Consider the following 25,509-nt stretch of genomic DNA (forward strand, 5'->3'; position numbering starts at 1 on the left):
AGCCTAATTAATCCATAATTAGCACATACTTATTGTAGCATCACATGGCTAATCATGAATTAATTAGGCTTAATAGATTCATTTCGCGAATTAGTTCAGAGTTATGGAATGGGTTTTTTATTAGTCTATATTTAATACTTCCGATGTGACATGGACTAAATTTTAGTCCCTGTATCCAAATAGACCTGGACTAGAATGATATGACTTGTTAATTTCTTTTGCTGCGCTGGGCTGCTGATTTTAGGGCACCTTTAAAACTGCAGGATTGAGAAACATAATGGAAAGTTTTATAACTGTCTGATTAGCACAGATAAGCACAGAGGATACACGCATAAATTTTAGACATATGAAGAGAAAAATATGACATGATACCTCATGTTTATTTTCCTTTGTAATTGCTCTAAAATGGTCCATTTCATAGGAATATCAAAGGAAATGTGTAGAAAACAATTCTTTTTTTTTCAAATGACTTTGATGGATAAAATCATCTAAAATTCCTATAGATTTTCTTTTGTTTCAAAGGGGCCCGTAAACTGGAGAGATCAAGGTTGTGTGCATCCTTAGGTTGAGTTCGTTTCTCAGGTTCCCAACCTCTCTCATCGTTTTCCACGCGCACACTTTTTAAACTGCTAAACGGTACGTTTTTTTAAAAAGTTTTTAATATGAAAGTTGATTAAAAAAACATATTGATTCATTTTTGAAAAAAAAAGAAAAGCTAATACTTAATCACGCGCTAATAGATTGCTCCGTTTTCCGTGCGCAGGATATAGCTCCCAACTCTGGGAAAACGAACACATCCTTAGTTAGTGTGTAGAGGCCGAAAGTTATACTTTCTAATATGTAATTGGTCCGAATTTGCATAGTTGGGAAACAAAGACAATTTAGTTTGGGAGTGACCTATCCGCCACACATCAAATTTAGCATTGACTACATTGTTCGTACCCATATGGTTGAGCTATGGAGGAGAACGTGCGTCTACAGTAACATCCCTGATTATTGAGGTGGTGTTTGGATCAGGGACTTAACTTTAGTCCCTGTATTTAGACACTAATTTAGAGTATTAAATATAGACTACTTACAAAACTAATTATATAAATGAAAGCTAATTTGCGAGATAAATTTTTTAAGCCTAATTAATCCACAATTAGAGAATGTTTACTGTAGCATTATATAGGCTAATCATGGATTAATTAGGCTCAATAGATTTGTCTCGTGAATTAGTCCAAGATTATAGATGGGTTTTATTAATAGTCTACGTTTAATATTTATAATTAGTGCCCAAACATCCGATGTGATAGGGACTTAAAAGTCTTAGTCCCATCTAAACAGGGTCTGAGTAATACTACAGAAATTATACGCTAAGTAAATTTCACTTTGGGTCATCTTCTATCATCGAAGTTTCGCTTTATACCATCCTTTAACCCATGTTTTTATTTTGGACCTGATAATTTTACGTTTTGCTACACTTTGAACAACTACAACTCTCTACTTAAGCATATAAAGCCGGCTCCTACTCATCAATGAACTTTTACAGTTGTATGTAGAACATTTCTACGACATATAATAAGTTGGATATAGATGAGTAAAAAAGTAAAGTGTCACAAAAGTAAGATTATCTTGTCTAAAGTGAAAACATCGGTTAAAAGATAGTCCAAAACAAAATATCGGTAATAAAATATGGTCTAATGTGAAATTTACTTAATTAACACAATAATTAATATATGTGTTCATTTTTACCATTAATTATATTCATATATAAATACTTCATCATGACATCCATAAAAAGGTTTGTTGTTTTGCCATTAGTCCATTACACCTGATCCACGGTCTCTCCTGAAGCGCGTGCAGTCAAACCTACTTAGCACGAAGAAGAAAGGCACCGTATCAGGTGAAAACCAGGGTTGTTGTGCAACCTTAGAAACTCTCAATCAAGACCACAGGATGCTCATCCGATAGCTAGGGATAGAGATAGGCTAATTTTGCACTTAACCACCCGCCCTTAGCTCTGCTAATCTGTTTTTTTGCAAATCCCCCCAATCCTAGCATCCGTCCGCCCGCCCGCCCCGCGTCGTTTCGTTTCTGCAGATTCGCCGCCACCCGCCCGCGACTCGCCGGTGCCCCTTCGCCGCACCGCCGCCGCCATGTCAGTGAGGGTGTCGCAAACCCGTCCGTTCTGAGGTCACGGTGCAGAACGCGCCGCTGCCGCCATGGAGTTCGGCAGATGCTGCCAAAATCTGAACTGCAACAAGAGTTTCTTATCTGAGACATGTTTGCCATCAATATATGACAATACATGAAACTGAACCTTTATCAAGCTGTTGTGCTCTAGCACGTGCAAAAAATGCAGAATAAGTAGTATGACAGTTCATCTGTCATCCTGAAAATTTTATGGTTCCACTTGACTCAATCTCATTATCAAATGATAGAGCACAATTCCGTTGCATATTTGCAGTCACAATCTTTCAGAGTTTCAGAGTGTCAATCTCAGTTGGTAAATCTTGCTACTATTTTCTGTAACTAAATTGGAAACACTAGTTTACAAATCTTGATTGGCAGGCCAGAAAACATGTAGTGCCTGATTGCCTGGAATGTTGTTGCGTTCCAACGCTGCACCTGCACGGGCGTGGATCAGAAGCTGCACATCCGTCCACTGCTCGTCAGCGCTGGAAAAGCACAGGGTCTCGCCGCCCGGTCCGAACCTCCAAGAACAAGAATAGAGGCGCCGGTCCGTACCTGCTGCTGCCGCTGAGCCGTGGCAGGGCCGGCAGCGCGTGGCTGGATGGAGTTGTGGAGGCGCACGGGCGAGGGCGTGGCAGTGGCGGCGAGCGGCGATGAGGGGGATTTGTAAAACATGAGGTTAGCATCGCATGAGTGTGGGCGGTTAAGTGCAAAAGTAACCCACCTCTACCACTAGCCATCGGATGACCATCCTGTGATCTTGATTGAGAGTTTTTAAGGTTGCACAACAACCCTGGTTTGCACCAGATACGGTGCCAGAAAGAAAACCATCTTCCCACACTTCCCGCCGTGGTTGCACAGTCGCATTTTTTTTGGGCCATTTTCTCATCAGCCACCTATCCCGGTGGAGAACCAGAACCAGATACGTACCCTCGAGGAGAAAAGAAACATCAGAATCTCGAACATCGCATCGATGCTGTGTGCATCATGCATGAACCCAACAAATTCAAGCATATGATAATATTGTAAATAGAATCCAGTGCTGGGCAAGCTCAGCGTACGCTGCACTACTATTTTTTTTATCGTAAAAGTCTTATAAATCCTACTTAAATTATAAAATTAAAAGTACTTTTGAAAATCTTGGATATGGTTTTACGCATTTCATCTGTAAGTATTATCTAAAAAGAATATTAATACTCAAATTTTTCAAACACTAATAAAAAATGATTTTCCTGGACGAGACCAATTTTAGATTGCAGACGGACTTACAGTGATCGCGTCTGTAAAAATCGTACACCATTTTTGTGTATAGCTCTTTAAAAGACCGTACGGAAAAATTAATTTTCGCAGGCAAGCCACTTAACAGGTCCGCACACGAAAATATGCTTATTTTCTTGTGCAGATCAGACATGTTAAGTGACCCGCACACGAAAATAGCCCACCCACATTTATAATCCCGTCGTCGCCGCCCACACAGCCACACTCACATAGCCTCTCAGATCCGTCGCCTATCCTTATCCCTCTCCTCCTCCCCCTCCTCCCATCTCCCAATCCCTGCGACGGTGGCGGCCTCGGCTAGGGCAACGAATGGCGGCGGCATCGACGAGTGCGGCGGCGGCATCGGCTAGGGTGGTGGCGGCGGAGCGGATCCGTCACCGGCTACCGCGGGGAGGCCGGATCTGTCGCCTGCCACAGCGGGGAGGTCAGATCCGTCGGCGGCGACCGTGGGGACGACAACAGTGGGCCTCGGGCAAATCGGCGACGACAACGGTGGTGACGGCGACGACGACTGTGGTGGCGGCGGCGGCGGCGGCTGGATTAGGCTTCCAGGGCGGCTTTTCATTTTTTATTTTCCCGTGCAAGTGGCTTAAGCGCCTACAGATTTTCGCGTGTGGCGCATCACCCGCAAAAAAAAAAAGTTAGATTTTCGTAGACACCTTGTTCCAGACGGGTAGAAGATCCGCACCCGAAAACCGATTCTGATCACACGGAAAAATCGTTATTGTAGAAAGTTAGACATGATACTGGTCCAAAACAACGACTTACTTGTAAGTTGAAACCTATACTGTCATACTACCAGTTTACAACTTTTGTAAATACTTTTTTTTTCTCCTTTTTAATACTCATGCCATCTTGTTTCAAAAAAGAAAAATAATATTATCAATGCAAAGGATAGCTTGTCGCGATGCCCTGAGCAGCAGACAAACAAGCCTGAAACCCCGAAACGCCCACAATATTTTGGTTTCCCTCTCTCTCGGTCTCGGAGAGAAGACAGATTCATGCACCTAGAGATACGAGAATTCAGCGGTTCAATGCGTTTGCTGCTCCGAGTACGGGTGCGTGTTGGGGAGACATGGGCCATGTGCCATGTGCAGCCTAGCTCTGGAGTCAAGGCTTCAGCTTCACTTCACATGGCTGTGGTGGTGGTGTGGAGCGAGAGTGAAAGCCTTCGCTTCAGCTCTCAACAACTGCTATGAGCTCCAGCCATCCAACTTCCGCTTTCATTAAGGGCCTATTTAGCTAGTGAAATGAAAATTTTTGGGTGTCACATTAGACGTTTGACCGAATATCAGAAGGGGTTTTCGGATACGAATGATAAAACTAATTTCATAACTCGCCTGGAAAACGCGAGACGAATCTTTTGAGCCTAATTAATCAGTCATTAACACATGTTGGTTACTATAGCACTTATGACTAATTATGGACTAATTAGGCTTAAAAAATTCGTCTCGCGATTTCCACTTGCAATTAGTTTTTCTTTTTATCTATATTTAATACTCCATACATGTGTCTAAAGATTTGGTGCGATGTTTTTGTAAAAAGTTTATGGGAACTAAACAGGCCCTAACGTTTAATTTGAACGTTTGTTTGATTAACGATTACAAAAATATGGCGTCCTTAAACTGATTAAGATGTAGGTAGGAAAAGTACGGGCAACGCGTAATGCCTTCTTAAAAAAATCTCATGTACTTTATTTAATATATTAAGAGTTTAGGTACTTGGTACATGAGAGAGCATCGCAACTTAGAGTATATGCAGATTACAGAAAGGTCCCCGAAGTTAGGAAAATTGGCTTTACCAAGTTTACAGAAAAGGACTAAAGAAAAGGAAAAGCAATCGGTTATCCGACTTGTGACTAGAACGAAAGAGATGATGATAGCATGGCGAGTTGCAAAAAATAAATCCGAGGAGTGAACCTAGATGGGGCCTTCGTAATGGAGGTTGAAGTTACCTTCGCCAAACAAACAAACCACTGCTACAGAAGAACCTCACATCTCTTCCGGTTCGTAACCCTATTAATTACGGGTTGCAAACTGGGAGAAAGAATCCACGTCATCTTTAGTCCCGGTTAAAATACCTGGGATCTTTAGTCCCGGTTGGAGTCACCAACCGAGAGTAAAAATAAAAGCACCACGTGGCGCTTTCTCTTTCTCTTTTCTTTTTTTATTTTTTTTGCTACTTTCATATTGATTTTGCACCGAACTCAACAACAAAATCATCCACACAGACAAAATCATTCACAAATTGACATCAGGATTCATTTCCAATTTCATAGAAACATCTAAAAATCATCCATAAATTTACATCACAAAATCATCCACAAATTCAAAAAACATCTAAAATCACCCATAAATTTACATCACAAAATTATCCCCAAAGTCATCCCATAATCATCACAAAGTTGTCGCCTCCAGATTGCTCATCGCTTGCCACCTCTCTTTCGTGTGCGCTGCCGCTCGCTCCCGCGCGGGCCGCCACTGCCGCCTCCTCTTGGCAAATGCATGCGCGCCGCTCGCTCAAGATAAGAGAGAAAAAGAAAAGGATAAGGACGAAAGAGAGAGTGGAGAGAGAGGAGGAAAGGTAGAAGAAATTGTTTGCGCGTGAGGAGGAGAGGATAATGGCGAGGGATTATATACTCGCGTTGAATTTTAGTCCCGATTAAAGATAGAGAGGGGCGGGATGATTTCTGAATCGGGACTAAAAATTATCTTTAGCAGGACTAAAGAACATAAAAGTGTGGTGGGCTTTTTAACCGGGACAAAAAATAATTTTTAATCCCGGTTCTAGTAGGAACCAGGAGTATTGTAGTTTTAGGCCGATCCAACAAAGATCGATTCTCCGGTAGTGCACATTCGCCCCTTGTAGATCCAACACTAATGCTTTAGAAGAAAAATGTCGTTCTTGTGTGTCTAGTCGCCGAAGAAGAGTGGAACGGTTGGCAACCTGTTCGCATGTAGATTTTGAGAACTCCAAGTTATAGACACGTAAGAGTAGTGCGTTGGTGACTAACACGGTGGTTTCTAGCCAAACGGCATATTCAAAAGCAAGGTTCACTGGTGGAGAAACCAACTTTGGTCGATCTGGTAAATTCCACGATAGTCCCGGTTCCAAAAAACATCAAGACTAAAGATTGTTTTTATCCCGGTTATAAAAATTTTGATCTTTAGTCCCGGTTGATTTTACCAACGGGGACTAAAGATCATCTTATCTTTAGTCCTGGTTCATGGCCTGTCAAAGGCATGTCAGGGGGCCGAGGATCTCTAAAGATTACCACTTTAGTCCCGGTTGGTATTACCAACTGGGAGTAAAGATCTATCTAATGGTTAAGTCCCAGACCAACTTCCTCCTCATCATATAACTTCCTCCTCATCATATATTCTCCTCCTATCTCTCAGATCTAGCTTCTTCCTTTTCTCTCCTCCCGTTCCTCCTCCTCCCCCCTCCTCCCCTTCCTCCTCCTCCCCTCTCCTCCTCACATCCGATGGCTAGCAGCGGGGCCGCACACGGTGGCGGCCGGCTCTGCCGGTGGGGCAGCGCGCGTCGGCGGCGGCCGACAGGGCAGCGCGCGGCGGTAAGCGCGCCTATTCTCCCCCTTTGTTTTAATAATTTGTGATTTGAGAGATGTATAATTTCTTTTATTATAGTTTGTGATTCATTGATAGATTTGAGATGTATAATCGATCTGTGATGCATTTTATTTGTGTATAATTTCTTTAAGATTTGTGATGTTTTGTAAGATTTAGGATTTGTATTTGTGATATTTGTGATGTGAATGATTTGGGATGTTACATTGATTTGGGATTTGGGTATATGGCATGGCACTTAGATTTGGGGATTGGGGATTTAGTTTTTGATTTGGATATATACATCCAACTCGATGTGTGAGAAAATAAAAAGAAAATAGACTGTCGTCTCTTTAGTCCCAGTTGGTGCTACTAACCAGGACTAAAGAGAGATCTTTAGTCTCGGTTGGTCACCGAGACTAAAGATAGTGATTTTTAGTCCTGAATTGGTAGTCCCGGTTATCAAATCAGGACTATAGGGGTTATGAACCGGGACTAAAAAGCAATTCTCTACCAGTGGTTCACTAGCTTCATTCATGGCTGAACATCACCTCCGTAACGAAGGAGGAAGATGACAATATCTCCTTCGATCTACACAAGAAAACAAAAACGAAAAACCTACTATATATATCGGACAAGCCCGACCGCACCCGGAGTCCTCATTTTGATGTAAATTAGTGTGCGTTCCTGAATGAGAAGCATCCTGGGAGATTCATGACAAAGAAAAAATGTTGTACCAAAATTTCTAAGAATAAACGTTCAACAAACATTCAATCCTTGCCGAGTAAGGTGGTGCTTGAATCACCAAAAGATGAAGATAAAGATAAAATTAACTGTTTCATGTAAAACAATGTGGTAATAACGTACGATTAATTAAGTTTTAATTATTACAAACTTGAACAATGGATTAATCTGATATTTTAGAACAACCTTCATATAAAAAGTTTTCGCACGAAACGTACCGTCTAGCAGTTTAAAAAGCGTGCCACAAGTATCCAAAAATTTATCTAATTTTTATTGGAGAAAAGAACAGGACCTAAGTACATATCACTTTTCACTTTTCTCTGTATGGGGCCTCACGGGTATAAGATAGTACTGCCTCCATGGTCTACATTCTCATACTATCATAAAATACGTCCAGTCAAAACTTAAAACCTTAAATTATTAATTAATGTACAAATATTAGGATTTAATATGAGGAAATGATATCAAAGATTTGAAAGAAAAACATATACTTTCAGTACCTTCCATAAATAGCAAGTTACAAGTAGTGATAAGAGATTATGCCGGTTTCTTAAAGACAAGATAACATTACCCTCGAACCGTGTAATTCTTAATTAGCCTTGCCCATATGGTATACTAAGAGCAAGCAGGTATAATAAGCTGACTAGACGGGCTGTAAAAATATGCCACATCATCTTATCCCTATGTGGAGGAAAGGAATAGATGAGAGAGAGGAACCGAACGACTAATCTATCGCCGGGCGATACTCTTTTCTCGATGCGCTACCGCTCGATTGCAGCCGGCCCCGGAGATATAAAAACAAGGTTTTGTGGGGCCCGCACACCACAGCCGATCCCGCAACACTCCCTCCGCTTCCCCCTCGACGCGCGGCGCGCGATCTCTGCCTCCTCGGCGCCCACTCGATCTCTGCTTCTCTCCCGCGCGACCTCTCTGGATGCAGTCCATGCTACCGGCGTGGGCGGCCAGGTGCAGCAGCGTGCTCCCAGGCCGGGAAGCCGTAGGCGGCGGTGGGCAGCAGGCACACACACGCCGGGCAGCCATGCCTGGAGGCTGGAGCTAGGTGCAGCGGCGTGGCGCCCCGCGTCCCTGATGTTGACGAAGCGAGAGAAGCCCCAAAGACAGCCACAGTCCTCTGCTCTTATCCATAGACCTGCGCCTATACTTTATTTCCTTGTATTTTTTGTTAAGACTTGTGTTAGACCTAGCGTAATATTATGGGTTAATCTAATTAGCTGCTATGGTATTTGAGTTATCTATTAGTGCCTTGCAGTTTTTATACTACAGAGAACTTGGTTTTTATGGTAGTAGTGGTGGTGTTTTTTGAATAAAGTTCATGTCACAACACAAATGGCTACAGGGATATAATTCACTCTTGATTATACATATTGACATGCATGTACATGTTATAATTAATTGTTTGATTATAAGATGTAGCCATTCAATGAATAAGCTATTGTACCTGTACCTGGCTTTAGGAGTAGGCTATTAGCCAGTAGCGGGCAATATTATTAGCCTTGCTCTAAGTGAGCTGATGGATGGTTTTGGCTCACAAGCTTAAGATGCAAATTAAGCTTAACCTAAGGTCCCGTTCTTTTCTCCAACAAAAGTTAGATGAAGATTAAGATTTTCGTGGCACGCTTTTTAAACTGTTAAATGGTGCTTTTCGTGTGAAAACTTGTATGAAAGTTGCTCTAAAATATCATATTAATCTATTTTTTAAGTTTGTAATAATTAAAACTCAATCAATTATACGTTAATATCACCTCGTTTTGTGTAAAAAAAACTTAATCTTCATCTTCAGGAGAAAAGAACACTACCGTAGGTGGACAGTTTGAGATGTAAGGGCCATATTCGATGGATCTTAAGATTAACACACCTAGATTTTGATTTCTGGTTTATTTTCTTAATTCTCGCTACATATTGGCCATGTTTAGTTCCACATCCAAATTTTTTTAAGTATATGGACACACATTTGAAGTATTAAATGCAGACTAATAAAAAAATAAATTACAGACGAATTTATTAAGCCTAATTAATCAGTCATTAGCAATTGTTTAATGTAGCACCACATTGTCAAACCATTGCGTAATTAGGCTCAAAAGATTCGTCTTGCATTTACATGTAAACTATACAATTGGTTTTTTTTTACATTTAATGCTCCATGCATATATCCAATTTTAATGTGATGGAATTTTTGGAAGTTTAAAGGGAACTAAACAGCCATATTCTCATAATCTAGATGGGCATCCGTACTGTTTGGGATAGCTAGTTAGAGATGGTAGGAGAAGCCGTAGCTACTGACAGGGTGTAAGCCTCGAACAAAACTTGAGAAATCAAATTAGATAAGTAAAATCAAACTTTTACAGTTTGCTAATGTCCCTTGATGTCTTTTGGTGTACAAACATTGCTCTAGATTTTTGCATTCCTGTATGCTAAAAAATCAGAGCAACTTTTATCCAATTAAAAGAGTCAATATCATTTTTTTCTTAAGTAAAAACTTCGCCTTTTAGGCCACGTTTAGAAAATGGGTTTGTAATATGTTTTCCCACCTCTCAAAGAGTAAGTTTCAATCTTAGTCATTCATTCTTCACACCCCATTTTATCCTATATATCAATCCATTTATTTTCATTTCCCAATCTCATCTCTCCTAAGTCATTTTTCAAACACACCCTTAATGAAAAAACAATGAATTAGTTTATACTAGTTGAGAAAGGGAGCATTATCATAATATAGCGCCCTTCTATATATAAGAGCAAGTTTAATAGTATAGCCAACTACTAACTCCAATTCATCTATAGCCAATCTAATAGCTTATTCATACAATAGTTATATACTACATTATTAATATTTGATCCTACCTATCATACATACATTTTGTCTTGGAGTTTGTGCTACAACTAGATATAAATCTGTAGCCCGCTGCTTCTCTCTATCCACATTTATCTTCTTAAAATATGTTTACAGCTGGCTTGTAGCCTGCTATTGTACCTGCTCTAAACCTTGAGAATTTACCAAAGTTTTCCGCTTGCCACCAATATAGTCATCGTCCTCTTTTCTTTTAAAGTTAAAGTTAGAAAAATGGCATGTAAAATTAAATTGCTAACATATACTCCATGTTGACTTTTTAGCACCATTTGACTGTTCGTTTTATTCAAAAACTTTTGTAAAATATGTAAAACTATATGTATACATATAAGTATATTTAACAATGAATCAAATGATAGAAAAATAATTAATAATTATTTAATTTTTTTAATAAGACGAATGGTCAAACATATTTAAAAAAAAATCAAAGGCGTTAAATATTTAGAAACAGATGGAGTATAATTAACGGGTAAAATAAAACTATATTGTTAGTTGTTACACAGTTACAGTATATATATTTTTGTGAAACAAACTAGACTAACATATCTAATCACCACAAACGATATATCTTTAAAAAAATAATTAACCGTAAATGTACATGTAAACTTAAGTCAGATATAGATAGCACGAGAAACCAAATCAAGTTAATTGTTAGTCCTACAATGACGACGTTGTTTTCGAGCGCTGATGCATCAACAAGATACGACTATGACTATGAGCAGTCCGGAAAATCTAAGCTACTTTATTCTAAAGTCCATCCAGTTGCCACAGGATTTTCAGTTTTTTTTTAATTCTCCGTCGACGATATAAACATAAACGTACCCGAATATTCCACGAGGAAGCAAGAGAGAAAAACGAAAAACATCGTTGTCTTCTCAAAACCTCAGCTCGATCGATCACGAGAGTGTACAAGTTGCAGATCCGGCCGTCGAAAAAAAAAATCGACGGCTCACGTCGCTTCATCTCACCCTCACCGCCGTGGTACAAACACGCCATCGCAATAGTACTTTGAGTAGGTACACCACCCCGAACAGCGAACACCCGATCCCACCGCCAAACGTGCGCGCGCCACGTGCCCCCCTTGTTAACTGACACCACCCGGTCGCCCTCCCGCCACGTGTCCATCTCGAGACCACCACGTGTCGCCACGCCAGTGGCCTAACGTCCCTCTACCGTTCCAGCCGTGTGGGGCCATGGGCCCACAGTGCAGTGGCCCGGGAGGAAGCTTCGCGCGCACGGGCCGCTCCCCGACGGAAGAGGCAATTAGTGAGGTGATTGCTGATTAGCGACGCTAATCGAGATAAGATTAGGAAAAGAGGCGTCTCGTCGCGTCGGCTATAAAAGAGCTCCCATGGTGTCCCCCTCCATTCCCCAAACCCAAACGACTGAGACCCACTACTCCGAGCCATCAAGAACACACACACATCCAGAAAGCCTAATCCAATCCAAAAGCCCTAATCACCCAGACTCCATCTCTGTGAGGTTTGAGAGAGGTAGGTGAGCCGTAGATCTGAGCGAGTTCTTGGGTCTTCCAGCAGGTAGATCACTTCATCTGAGGATCAATCTTTTTTTTTCCTTTGTTTTTGAGCTTCTGTTGGTGTACAGGACAGAGTTCCAGAGCCTTTTAGTTTCTGGTGTTCTGATCTGTTCTTGGTGTAAGATTATTGGTCTGATTTGGTAGCCAAGAGGGTTAATTTTTTCCACACCTCCTTGTGCTAGTTAGCTTAGCTTATACCCCCCTTGTAAAGTGATTAGTAGATCTAGAACTTCTCTTTTCGTCTGCCAGTTCTTGGATTTTGGAAAGAACAGGTGGTTTGTTATTCAGATTTTTAGATTAGAAAAAATCCACAAAAAAAAAAGATATTCGATGGCAGCTGCTATAGAAGGAAATCTGATGCGGGCGCTGGGAGAGGCTCCGTCGCCGCAGATGCAGAAGATCGCGCCGCCGCCGTTTCATCCCGGCTTGCCGCCGGCGCCGGCGAACTTCTCCTCGGCCGGAGTCCACGGGATCCACTACATGGGCCCGGCCCAGCTCAGCCCGGCCCAGATCCAGCGCGTCCAGGCCCAGCTCCACATGCAGCGGCAGGCCCAGTCGGGGCTCGGCCCGCGGGCCCAGCCCATGAAGCCCGCTTCGGCGGCTGCTCCGGCGGCGGCGGCGGCGCGGGCGCAGAAGCTGTACCGCGGCGTGCGGCAGCGGCACTGGGGCAAGTGGGTGGCGGAGATCCGGCTGCCGCGCAACCGCACCAGGCTCTGGCTCGGCACCTTCGACACCGCCGAGGAGGCGGCGCTCACCTACGACCAGGCCGCGTACCGCCTCCGCGGCGACGCGGCGCGGCTCAACTTCCCGGACAACGCCGCGTCGCGGGGCCCGCTCGACGCCGCCGTGGACGCCAAGCTCCAGGCCATCTGCGACACCATCGCCGCGTCCAAGAACGCCTCATCCAGGTCCAGGGGCGGCGCTGGCAGGGCCATGCCCATCAACGCGCCCCTGGTCGCCGCGGCGTCGTCGTCCTCCGGCTCCGACCACTCCGCCGGCGGCGACGACGGTGGCTCGGAGACGTCGTCGTCGTCTGCGGCGGCGTCGCCGCTGGCGGAGATGGAGCAGCTGGACTTCAGCGAGGTGCCGTGGGACGAGGCGGAGGGGTTCGCGCTCACCAAGTACCCGTCGTACGAGATCGACTGGGACTCGCTGCTCAACAACAATAACTAGCTCTTCTCCTCCATAGCCCGCCATTGCCGGTCGGCGCAGATGAGGTTTTAGGCATTCTGCGCGGCGGCGAGGCGATGGATTATATGTTCGTTCTTGTGTAGATCCTTTTCTTTTTGTGTTGGTTTTTTAGGTTCCGGAGGCTGCTCGCCGGCGTCGTTTTTGTGTCCGGCGTCTCCGATGTCTAGTAAGCAGTGACTCGTTAGTGTAGTAGTTGTACAACTCTACAAATGTACAAATACTTGTGCATGTAGGTTGTTGTAATCAATTGTTGGTAACTACCTGTAATAGAACTACTGTGAATTAACTGTATTAATGTGCAAATCTTCATCGATCTTTCAGTTGTAAAACTTTGACTTCTTAATTTCTTATTATGCAACTGCTTCCAAAGAATGAAATCCAACCAACATAACAGACTTTTTTTCGTTTCACAATGGGATTTCTGTTCAACTATATCCTTAAGCAGTTGATCACTGATGCACCGTCTGTTTGGACAGGAGTGAACTGTATTCCCTTCTGATTTGTGAATGGGAAGCTCCTCTCCTAGTAGTTTCATAAACCAACGGTGTTTCTTTTCCTTCTACTCTATACTTCCCAGTTCCCACGCAATAAGGATTATCGTACAGCATATGCTGTTACTAATTGATTAGCTGCTTCTTCTGTAACCCTTGCGAGTTGGCAGTTCATATTCCAACTTCCAACCGACACCCAAATGAATCCTGTTGGTCATTCTGCAGTTACTGTGCTCAAGGCGATCTGCTTGCTATCTGTAGTCTTTCGGCAAGCGAAGAACTCCACGGAATATTGTCCTGATGTGATGAATTTCCAAGATGCTGAATCCAGTATCCGCTGTCGTTGGATTGAGCTTGCTTCTTGCTAACGCCTTCTTGTTTGAATGTATCCAGTACCAACTGCACCTGATCCTGATCCTTCTTGTTCTTGACCACTCTGGTCTTCATTTTTTAAGAGAATGGAAATGCTTGTGGTCTTCCTTCTACCAGTAGATGTTATTTAGTATAACAAGTAAAAGGCACGCTTTGAACCATAGAACATTCGTATGAATAAGATACACCTGTCACATCAAGTGCAAATTTTTTCTCTGTTCCATGAAACCAAACGAAAAACAATCTCCGTCATCATATCTGAGCATTCCCCCAAATTGAACGGTTTTCCATATGAGAATAATTTCCCCTACATTTTTCAAGGTAAACAAATGCTTGTCAAAACGAGATAAACATTCAAGGTTGATAGGTCCTAGAAATGGCGTGGATTCGAGGACTTCTTTGCCGTCGTTGGATCCTGTAAATGGGTGATATGTTGAGGTTCTGAAAACGATATGGGCCTGAAACCTGAAAGGCTGAAAGCCCTTGAAAAAGCATGTGGAAGGAATAAGTTCATCTAAGGTCTCTTAAATTGTTAATGAATCCGCGATTTTCGTCTTTCAACCGAAAAACCAGATACAACGAGTCCCTCAACTGTTAAAACAGGTGCAAAATAAGTCCCTCAACTGTCAAAACAGGTGCAAAATAAGTCCAGGTGCAAAATAAGTCCCAAGGTGGTTTGGACGGTGGTTTCAACTGACGTGACACCTACATGACTAATTTGACTCGATCTTCATCTGACGTGGTATTGACGTGCACATGTAGCAAAACATATCAATTTTAAAAATAAAACAAATATGTGGGCCCACCGTCAAATAAAAAAAAAAATAGTGGAACCCATTTCCTCCGACTCTGTCTCCTATCCTCTCTCTCCCATGGGATCAGGCGGAGCAACAGCGCGTGAAGCCGGAGCGGGGCGACGGAGGGCGGAGCGGCGGCGCCTGAAGCTGGAGGGGCGAAGTGGGGCGGGGCTATGTCAATCAGCCGCCTAGTGGTGGGCATTCGGTCAGACCAAAAAATTCGGTCTCGATCTTCGGTTTTTCGAGTAGTTTGGTCTTCGGAAACTCAGGACCGAATTTCATCCAAAAAAAAAAAACTCAGGACTGGTAAATTCGGTCTCGGTCTCGGTCTGACCGAATTTTTAGGAGACTTTGGAACAAAAAAAATTTCGCTGGCTTGCTGCCTCCCCAATGGAGACGGATGCAGGATGCGGCCGGCGGGATGGAGGCGCCGAAGCGGAGGTGGGCTGGCTGGATAGGGGAGACCGAGGCGACGCCGACACTTGAGGCGGAGCCGCGGAGGGAGGAGGCGGCGCCGGCGCTGGAGGTAGTGCCGCGGAGGGAGGAGGTGACGCCGGCGCCGGAGGCGGAGGCAGAGGAGGAGGCGTGACGCTTCGGTTCGGTCTTTTCGGTTCGGTTCTTCGCTTCGGTCTTATTTTGCCCACCCCTACCGCCGCCAGCACCTATTTCCCCAATGGAGGTACGCGTCCTCCTTCTGCTCGAAGTTGTCACCATCATCGTCGTCTTCGGCGGCCGCGACGACGAGGAAGCAAGTAGGGAAGCGGGAGCTCACTCGCTGCCGCCTAAGACGAGGACACTGTCGAGGTCGAAGGGCGGCGCAGAGGACAACGGAGACGGGGGTGGGGGCTCTGACCTCCTTGACCCGTCGTTGTCGTCTTCGGTAGCGGGAAAGCAGGTGGGGAAGCGGGAGCTCGCCTGTCGCGGCTCATGGCGAGGACGCTGTCGAGGTCGAAGGGCGACGTAGAGGACGGCGGAGACTAGGGTGGGGGTCGTGATGGTGAGGTGCGTGTCCTCCTCCTCCTCGAACTCGTGGGCATCATCATCATCGTCTTAAGTGGCAGCGGGGAGGCAGGTGGGGAAGCGGGAGCTCGCCCAACGCCGCCTCTCTGCTCTCCTGCTGTTGACAGAAAACACGAGGCCTGTGAGATCTGCTTAACTCCAGTGCAAGTCCAAAGCTCGCCTTCGGATGTATGAGCGTGCCAGTTGATTTGATCCTGTAATCAACAAGAAATAGAGACAAAGAATTCATGGTTAAATCTATAAATGATAGCCGATCGGCCAGCCGCCGATGACATATCATTTATCTTTGAGCCGATGTTATATATGAATCGATCGACGGTTATAGATAGACCATAAGGAACTAAATCTATTCGATCGGCTGTAGATATTAACGATATATAATTCTTATATCAATATATACTTAAATCAAGTGATTGGGATAGATCGTTCACCATGCCGAGACAGTATAAATCACTTAGATCAAAATATATATTAATAACAGGATTATATATGTTTATAGCATAGCCGATCAGATAGATCTAGCATGTATCGGCTAATACTCCAATACTACTCTATATCAAGATATCAAAACAGGTATAATATATCAAACAAAAGCTTAATATACTTAAATGCAATAAGATCTTGACATAAAGGGCAGATTTAACAAGTCACTGAAGCATATAGAACGAATATGGTTAAATCACATAAGATCGGCTGAAACTCCGATACTACCCTAATCGGCAACTAGAAGACAGGTTAGAGATTGATATTCTAAGCACGACTTAATAGATCAAACTCAACTGATGCAGCATTAAGTATGAAAAGAAGAGCAATATCTAGACAATCAAGCCGCTAGAAGTTTCATAGAGTGGTAGATATCTTATATAATCTAAATCAACATCAAAATCTAACTTAATCGGCTGCGCTCTACTAACAGATGTTAGCCGATTGTGGGTTAGGTAGCAATATTGCCAGAGATTATGTACGATATATGATAACTCGACGAATTACATACACAAGATTAGAGTATCATAAAGAAGGAAGCACTAATCCCGAGAACACAAGCCGTCATAACAAGTTTTACCTCTTGTTGAAGATCAAAACCGATGCAGCTCAACCCAAAAGCAAGAACTCGTCGAAATAAAACTAAAGCAAAAAGGTGGCGATGCGCCGAAATTGTATTGAACGTGTGTGTTCTAAAATTACATAGGGCTCGGGGTCTATTTATACCCGAGAGTTACAAGATATATCCATACCGGACACGACTATTATCTCTAACAAACTCTAAGATACCATAAGTCTTTACGGCAGACTTTTGCCCTAAGCATATCTCTAAGGAAATTACATAAAACATCCTAATTAATATATACAATTGCCTTCTTAGGACTCTATCCACGTGCGGCAATCATGTTGAAGCATATCAACTCAACCCGATGTTGTGCACCAAGTCGTATTATCGGAATCGGCTGTATAGCCTAACCCAGCCTGATTCATATTTAGCCGATTGTAGTCGTAGCCGATCTGGACTCCAGCCGATTCTTACTATGTTCCTGCAACAATCCTACATGGGCCCGGACCATTTTTTTTATTTTTTTTCGTGTGTAACTGGCATGTGGGCTCCACGGGATTTACTACCTTTGGGGATCGAATTGCCATGTAAGTGCCGTGTCAATGTGACGTGGGACGAAGACCTAGTCAAATGGTACATGTAAAGCACCACGTCAGCTAAAATCGGGATCAATTCTGCCTAGGGACCTTGTTTGCATGTTTTTTAAGTTGGGGATGCGTTGTATCCAGTTTTCCGGACTGAAGATGAAAATCAGATGGGAGATAAATTGAGAGACCGATGACAAACGCTATCGTCTCATACAAACAAGCAAACGCAACGTTCTCGAGAGTCATGTTTCAATAACAAGATGTAAATGAAACATGCGAAAATTGCCGTGTTGGCAATTTTAATTCTCCGTTGTGCTGAAACAAAATAGTCCTAATTAAAATGAAGGGACTATATATACACATTTGTCGATAAGTTTTTTTTATTGAATCATACGAATTTAAATACACTATAATTATACATCATAGTTATAGTATAGAATTACAAAACTAATAGGAATAAGTTCATTCTAGATCCCTTAACTTGACAGCGAGTTCGATTTTCATCCTCGAACCGAAATACCAGATACAACTGGTCCCTTAACTATCAAAACCAGTGCAATGTAGATCCATAGCAGTACAGCTGGGTGGTTTTTATCCGACGTGATAATTTGGCCTAAGTCAACAACGCCAAGTTAGCGTGAGCCCCACCTGTCATGACCTCTTCACCTATCTCTCTCCCGGAGATAGCGGATTGGGAGGGGAATAGCTAGGATACACAAACTTTTGGCGCTACAGTCAATCGGCCGCTAATAGCTGCATTTATCCGGAGATAGCCGCTAAAATAGTCGAAGTTAGCTGTACTTAGTGGTGGCTAAAAAGCTAAAACTGAACAAGGACTTTTGAGTTTTGACATGTGTGGCCTGTGAAGTTCAGCCCAAAAGGCCCAAAGACCATACCTAAACCCTAAATCCTCCATCCCCTCTCGTGCACACCACTTCTCCCTAAAGTAGCAGTGGCAACTTTGACTGGGAATGGCGGCGGGGGCGATTGTGACCGGCGAAGGCGGCAGCTCATGCACCCAAGCAGCAGCGGCGACTCCTGCCCCCAAGTCGCAGCTTACACCTGCTGATGCAGCGGCGCTGCTTCTCTCGGCGGCGGCTACTGCTTCTCTCGGCTCCCGGCAGCGACGGCGGAGGCGGGGGCTATTGCTTCTTCCCAATGACGAACAACGACAATCCCTTCATGTCCCCTGCACCAATCCTCTTTTCCCCCGAGTCCCCGATCTCGAGCAGCAACATGTCACAGCCGAAGCAACATACAGGCAAGAAAACTTTCTCTGATTTAGATTGTGCAACATGTCCCCAATTTCTATGAAAGTACTCCCTTCTTCCCTAAATGTTTGACGCCGTTGACTATTTTAAACATGTTTGACCGTTCGTCTTATTAAAAAACTTTTGTGAAATATGTAAAATTATATGTATACATAAAAGTATACATAATTTGTTTAGCTATGGGCTACAAGAAATAAAAAATTAGCAGATTCATTAGTTTGTTTAGTTACAAAAATTGGAATACACAAACTGATCTAGGGGTACTACTAGTACTACAAATATAATTTTAGAACCAAATCCATCATAATTTTGAATTGGTGATGAATTCTATGTGCAATGAAATAAGTGATATGCCAATTTTTAGCTCAAATTCTGTCAATTTTTTGATTTTTTTCTCATATTTTAGAAAACCGCTAGATACTTTAGCTGTAGCTATAGCCGGCTATAGCTTCTTTTAGATGTTGGAGAGCACAACCGCTAAGAGCCTTAGCTGGAGATTTAGAACATTGCTCACCAGGCGGTGAGCGGTGAGGAGAAGTCTGACAGTAGGTGGTGAGGACGATGGCAACCGACGGACGCCGGCTCTAGCCTAGGCCCACGTCGACCGGCTGGGAATGACGTTGACGTGACCCGCAACTATAGATGGCCAAAAGTCCCGCCCGGCACGGCCCGGCCCAAGCACGGCTGGGCACGGCCCAGCAGCCATCTGGCCGGCACGGCCCGATAGGCACTTCGTGCCGGGCCATGCCGGCCCATGGGCTGCACCTCCCGCCCAGGCACGGCCCACCAGCTGTCGGGCTGTGCCGTGCCGGCCCGAAGGCATGGGTGGCCCATCGGGCCTTTTTTAAAATAAGTATATTTTTCGTCCCTCCTCTTTGGGCTATTTCATATGTATAGCTAAAATAAGTCTATTTTCGTCCCTCCTCTTTGGGCTAACATATGTATAGCTAAAATAAGTCTATTTTCCATCCCTCCTCTTTGGGCTGACATATGTATAGATAAAAAAGTATATTTTAGGTCCCTATTCTTTCATCCATGGCATATAATATGTCTATTTTTACTCCCCTATTTTTTTTATCGGGCCTAGCTGCCGAACCATCGTGCCGGGCCGGCCCGGTCGTGCCCGGCTGGCCCAACGTGCCGGTGGAGGGGCCCAGGCACGGCCCGGTGGTCGGTCCGGGCCGGCATGGACCGTGCTTGGACGGGGCCAAAATGTCGTGCCATGGGCCGAGCCGTCGGGCCTCGGGCCTTTTGGCCTTCTATACCCGCAACCACTCTACCTCACCTTCTTTGGCGCCTTCATCCCCACCCCCATACTCTAGCACCGGGGCGCATCGTCTTGGTCGTCTTCCCTGCAACACCGCTTGCTGCCCGAATGCCACAATGCCCATCCGCCCATCCACCTCCCTCGGCCCCCCTAGCCCTGCGCCGAGACGCCTCGCCTCAGTCCTTATTTCTGCCGCAAGGCGGTTGACCGTGACGAGGACGAGGCCCGGGCAGCCGGTTCTGATGGAGGGCAGCTCGGTCGCCGCCGCTCCCCTCTTCTACCGGTCGAAGCCTACAGCTTGCTACTGCTGCGGCAAGTCCTCCTGCCTCGGTTTCCTCGTTCGGTTGGTCGCCCTCTGCTAGCCCGCTAGTGCGTCGTGTCGCTCCGGCTCACCATCGATAAGGCCACCGGCAAATAAAGGGACTTTGTGTTCGATGACAAGATCGCCTTCGTGCCTGACGCCATGATCTGATGTCCGGCACAGCCATGTCCCTTCGCCTGCGCAGTTGGCCTAGGCAGGCAAGGTCACGGACCGTCAGCATCATATATCTTGTTGAAGGAGAAGCTCACGCGGGGTGCGTCCGCCTTGCACGGCATGGAGGCGCTCGTACGGGCTCCGCTTAGGCACGCCGTGGCCGCGGCCAGCCTCTGGCCTGACCATAACCCAACTGCAGCCGAGTCGAGTTTCCGCCTGTCAACCACCCGTCGGATCCCTCCCCGTCACTGTCCCTATTGCGCTCCCATGCACCTACAGCACGACGACAACCGGGGCGCGGGGCCACATGGCGCGAGCGGCAGTGACTGGCGGCGGCGTGGAGGCGAGCCCATTGGCGGTGTGGATCTAGTCGACAGAGGCGAGCTCCTAGCGAAGAGAGTGTTGGTTGTAAGGGACGGCGATAGACTTGCAGATGCCGTCGGAGCGGACGTATCCGAAGGGGACGCGAAGCGGGAGCCCGCCGGGGAGGATGCAGCTGGGTGCAGAAAAATCGCGGTGAGCAGCGCCCTCAGGTCAGCGCGGAGAGCACATGGCTCGATAGTCATCTTCCCCGCCGCCGCGAGCATCGCCACCACCAATGCCCCCGCGACTGTCGCCGCCGGCCATGGCGTCTCAGTTCCGCCGTTGAGTGATGACCATGAGGAAAGGGAGAGAGAGAGAGAGAGAGAGAGAGGACTGAGGATGATATGTGGGGCCCACGTGGGCCCCACCATTTTTTAAGTTATTTTTGTGTAACTGTTCACGGTTTTTATTATTTTCTATATCAAATTGTCACGTAAGCCCCACGTCAATGTCAATCAAAGGAGCCACGTAGGCCAAAACTGGGCACAATACTACCGTGAGACCTCGTTTGCACGGTTTTATAAGTTGGGGATGCGTTGTATCCGGTTTTGCAGTCCAGGGATGAATTTCAGACTCGGCGACAAATTGAGGACTTGAAGTGAACTTATTCCAAACTAATAAAAAACGAACCGGCAATCAGGTTTGAAGACCACTTTCCTGGGCCGTCAAATGGATGAAATGGGCCGTATGAACTATGGTTTATTCTGTTAATGGGCTTGTTTCCCGTATCGCCGATCGGTAGATTTTTAATCGAAATTTATGGTTAGGATGATAAAACTAAACATTTTATCTAATATATAGATACTTACTTGTTTAAAGTATCTATCTTGTTTAAAATAATTTAAATGACATAATCATACTTCCTTTGAGAAGATATGCTTGTGCATGAACATTTTTTACATAATCAAAAGAGTTTTTTTTTTTGGGGTGGGGGGGGGGGGGGGTGGTGTGTGATTAATATGGTGGATGATTCCACCCTTTGGGACTCAGGCACAACAAAGTAATTGGACATGAAGCAAAGAAGCACATGACCAGAATAGTATCTGACCGAGTGGCCAGTTTTGAGCACCCAAACAAGGAGATAATGATGCTGAGATCTCCTTTTCGTTCGACCGGCGAAGATAGCCGGCCGAGGTTTACTAAGATTGAGAGAGATTTACAGAGTACATTGCTGAAGAGGCAATGCTCTGCCATGGCCACGCACAAACTGCGTCACATATGTTGCTCTATTGTCGAACACCAATACGTTGTGTTCCTTCTAAATCAGCCAAGTCATCAAGATGACACCAGCATCGAACGTCTTGCGATCAATCTTCGCCACCACGGTCTTGCCACCAGGATGCCAGATCGGAGGTTGGCCTAGGGCACACTAGGCCGAGGTGAGAACGAACCCTGTTCCAATCCTCAAACGTGAAAACGCACTCCTTGAAAATGTGGCGGTAGGACTCGAACTCGTTCAAGTGGCAAATCTGATGCTGAGATTTCACATGGCAGCCATCCAGAGAATGTGAAAAAATTCCCCAAAAAACGGAGGAAACTGGAATGTTGGGGGTTCTTTTTTTTCCCCCTGGCTGATTATGCGTAAAAAAGAGAAAACTAACATTTCGCTGTGTACAATGGAAGAAAAATATCAGTGGCCAGTCACACGTTATGGAATTACAGAATGAACAGAGTTTTATACTAAACGCAACATAGGATTCTCTCGGGGGAACTGATCCGGCCGGCATCGGCTGATTTGTCCTGTGGAAAGATAACGCCGGAGATACGTCAACAAACAAAGTTACAACGATATCACCGTTCTCAGTTCCGATTCCCCCCCGGAAGAAGATTTAACGAACAAGCAAAAGATCATCTTAGTATAGTGCATTAGTCACATGCCGGATCCGAGCAGAAAGAAGAATCAATGCAAAAGAATTACGACCGGCCAGAAGGCCACTGCTACCCGAACGAACCTGCAAGTGCCCAAAAAGAAAAAAAAACTTACCGGAAACAAAACAAAACAAAGACCGGGGAATCGCAGTATCAGGGTGAAGATACGCGTTCACATGGGAGCAAGCAACGCAACCGACAGAACTAGATACCATTGGACCGACCAGCATACGGGTGGTGACGACATGCACGTATATATATAGCACATTTTGACAAATCGATGGATCTCGCACAAATGACACGGGCCTTATGTGGCCAAGAAGAATTATTCGAAAACCCCCCTCTCTTCTCACTTGTCACATGCAGATGGCTCGGCTTTAGCTGCAGCAGCAGTATCGCAGAGGGTGCCGGAGAATTTTTGTTTTTGGGCGTCAAACCGATCGACGTGGTGTAGCGTAGGCAAATTAATGGACGGGTCAAGCCGCATCTCGTTCGCGTAGAGGCTTCCACGTTCCGTTCGTCCGTCTGTCCGTCCGCGCTGGATTCGGCGCGGAACGCACGTACACGAATCGCGTGCACCGTCAGCGTCGGCGTGGAGGCGGAATATCCCGCGATCCCTTCGTACGCGCACGCGAAACCCACACCCCTGCTCGCTCGGCTCGTTCCGCGCCGAAAGAACGAAAGGCGAACCGAACCCACCGCGCGCAGGTCGCAGCTGAGTTTGTGCGCGCGACTTGGTCGCCGGTCGCGCGCGCGGAGAAAATGTGGTCGCGGCTGCGGCTGCCCAGCACAGCACGCGCGCGCGGGTGGGGGTGGGCTCGCGTACGTCCGCATCCACGTCGTAGCCGACTAGGCGAGGCGAGGAAAGCGGTGTGGACGCGGGACGCGGGGGATGGCGTTGCGGCGCCACACACACCGCTGCGTACGCGTCCTCGCTCCGCGCGCGTCGCGCACCGGGTGGTACTGGGTAGAAGTAGAACCTTCGAGTTGGATGGCGCGGTTAGGTGTGGTGGAGTGGAGGTATTTGGCGACGGCGACGTGTGCGTGCGTGCGCCGGAACAAGCTAGCGATCGCATCAACCACGCACGCGCACGACATCACACGCGAGTCGCTTGACTAGCTTGGACTGGACTCCTCTTTTTCTTGCCGTCATGGCGTGTCGCTCGCTCGCTCCTCGTTCGTAGTCATCTCCATGGACACACCGTGATATCTTTTCTGTGGCTACCGACGACAAATCTCCGTTGGATCTACTTGAACCAGACACAAGATCATCACGAGAATGTACAGGATCCAAACCACAACTGGTTGGATTCGTTGACCCAATAGTTGCTTTTGATCTCTTCACAAGTCGGAGTGACCGATCGATCCTACACAAAAGGAGCGGATCGAGAGCAGAGATGCAATGCTGACATTCCCTAGCCTTTCCCGATAATATGCGAGGAGAATCGATTGCCCCCAATGGACGCCGACCTCGGTACAGTCACTTTGTACACACTGCTGCTGTACCAGCTATCGCACACTATATATCAATTTCAAAATCACCCGGATAAAAAGATGAGTGGCTAAGATTTGGCCTACACGCACCTTTGTCACGTGTCTTTTTTGTGTGTGCCTGCTCGATCGATCAATCCATCCATCATCTTGATCTATCCATCCATCTATCGATCGATCGACCTGTATCCTGATTAAAAGGTGCATGCTTTTGCTCTCGCCGATCGATTGGATGTATGATCTTGATAACTGATGATAACAAGAAGAAGGAAAAGGAAAAGTATTGTGCACATATATATCCATCATATCGAGCTATCTCTCTCTCTCAATCTCACCTTTGCCCTTGCCTTCTCTCCGATGTGGAAAAAGAAAGGGTGGTGCAAAAAAAAGGAGGCGTTTCTTGGACCTTTACAACACACCGTTTCACCACCGACGTCCACAGTGTGCTGTAGGGTGTACTGTGCGATTTGCTGCAGATGGTGGTGCTCGCACTTTTGCAGCATGCATGCATGTGTGTTTTTGTTGCCACTTTGTACCCATGTTATTTCAGGCATGCATGCAACGCGTGTCTTTATTCTTGAATGGATCATTGATCGGAGTAATGTTCTCTATAAAATTTGAGGCAATTTTTTTAATAATGATTAATTATGGTTTCTTGCCAACAGTTTTGACAAAATATGTTTGCAAAGAACCAATTGCATTCACTTACAACTCATCATTGGATCTGATGCGTCAGAGCTTGTGGAGGAGGCAAACAGTTGCCGATGAGGGAGAGGACGCCAGTAATGGCTAAGGAGAAGAAGAGGAAGAAGATGACAATGGCGATGGTGCCACTCGAGCCCTCCCTCCTCCTCCGGCCCTCTTCCTTCCTTCCGGATTTAGGAGAACTCAAACTTAAGTTTCATACATGAATGAGTAAAGAGGTGACGGGATGCGTTGACGCTACGCGTTGCCTGCACCCCATCCATCCCACGCTTGCATGAGGCGGACCACAGCAGTTTCAGAGGGTGAGAAAAAAAAAATCATAACCTAATGCATATGTATACATATATGAAAAAAAAACTTTTGGAAAAAAGTAAAAAAAAATAACTCCCTTAC

At 45.5% G+C, this 25,509-nt stretch overlaps 1 protein-coding gene across 1 annotated transcript; it reads left to right on the top strand.

Annotated features, from left to right (window-relative positions):
- The first annotated feature begins 12,007 nt into the window (after positions 1-12,007).
- On the top strand, positions 12,008-13,655 carry LOC127783253 (ethylene-responsive transcription factor RAP2-4-like). The gene has a single exon (XM_052310491.1). The coding sequence runs from the start codon at positions 12,500-12,502 to the stop codon at positions 13,340-13,342; it is 843 nt and encodes a 280-aa protein (XP_052166451.1). The 5' UTR covers positions 12,008-12,499; the 3' UTR covers positions 13,343-13,655.
- The last annotated feature ends 11,854 nt before the right edge of the window (positions 13,656-25,509 follow it).

This window comes from Oryza glaberrima, chromosome 8, assembly GCF_000147395.1.
Source record: "Oryza glaberrima chromosome 8, OglaRS2, whole genome shotgun sequence".
In the NCBI taxonomy this organism is placed as follows: domain Eukaryota; kingdom Viridiplantae; phylum Streptophyta; class Magnoliopsida; order Poales; family Poaceae; genus Oryza; species Oryza glaberrima.

Coding starts and splice junctions, on each gene's coding strand:
- LOC127783253 (XM_052310491.1), top strand. CDS start 12,500: ATGGCAGCTGCTATAGAAGGAAATCTGATGCGGGCGCTGGGAGAGGCT.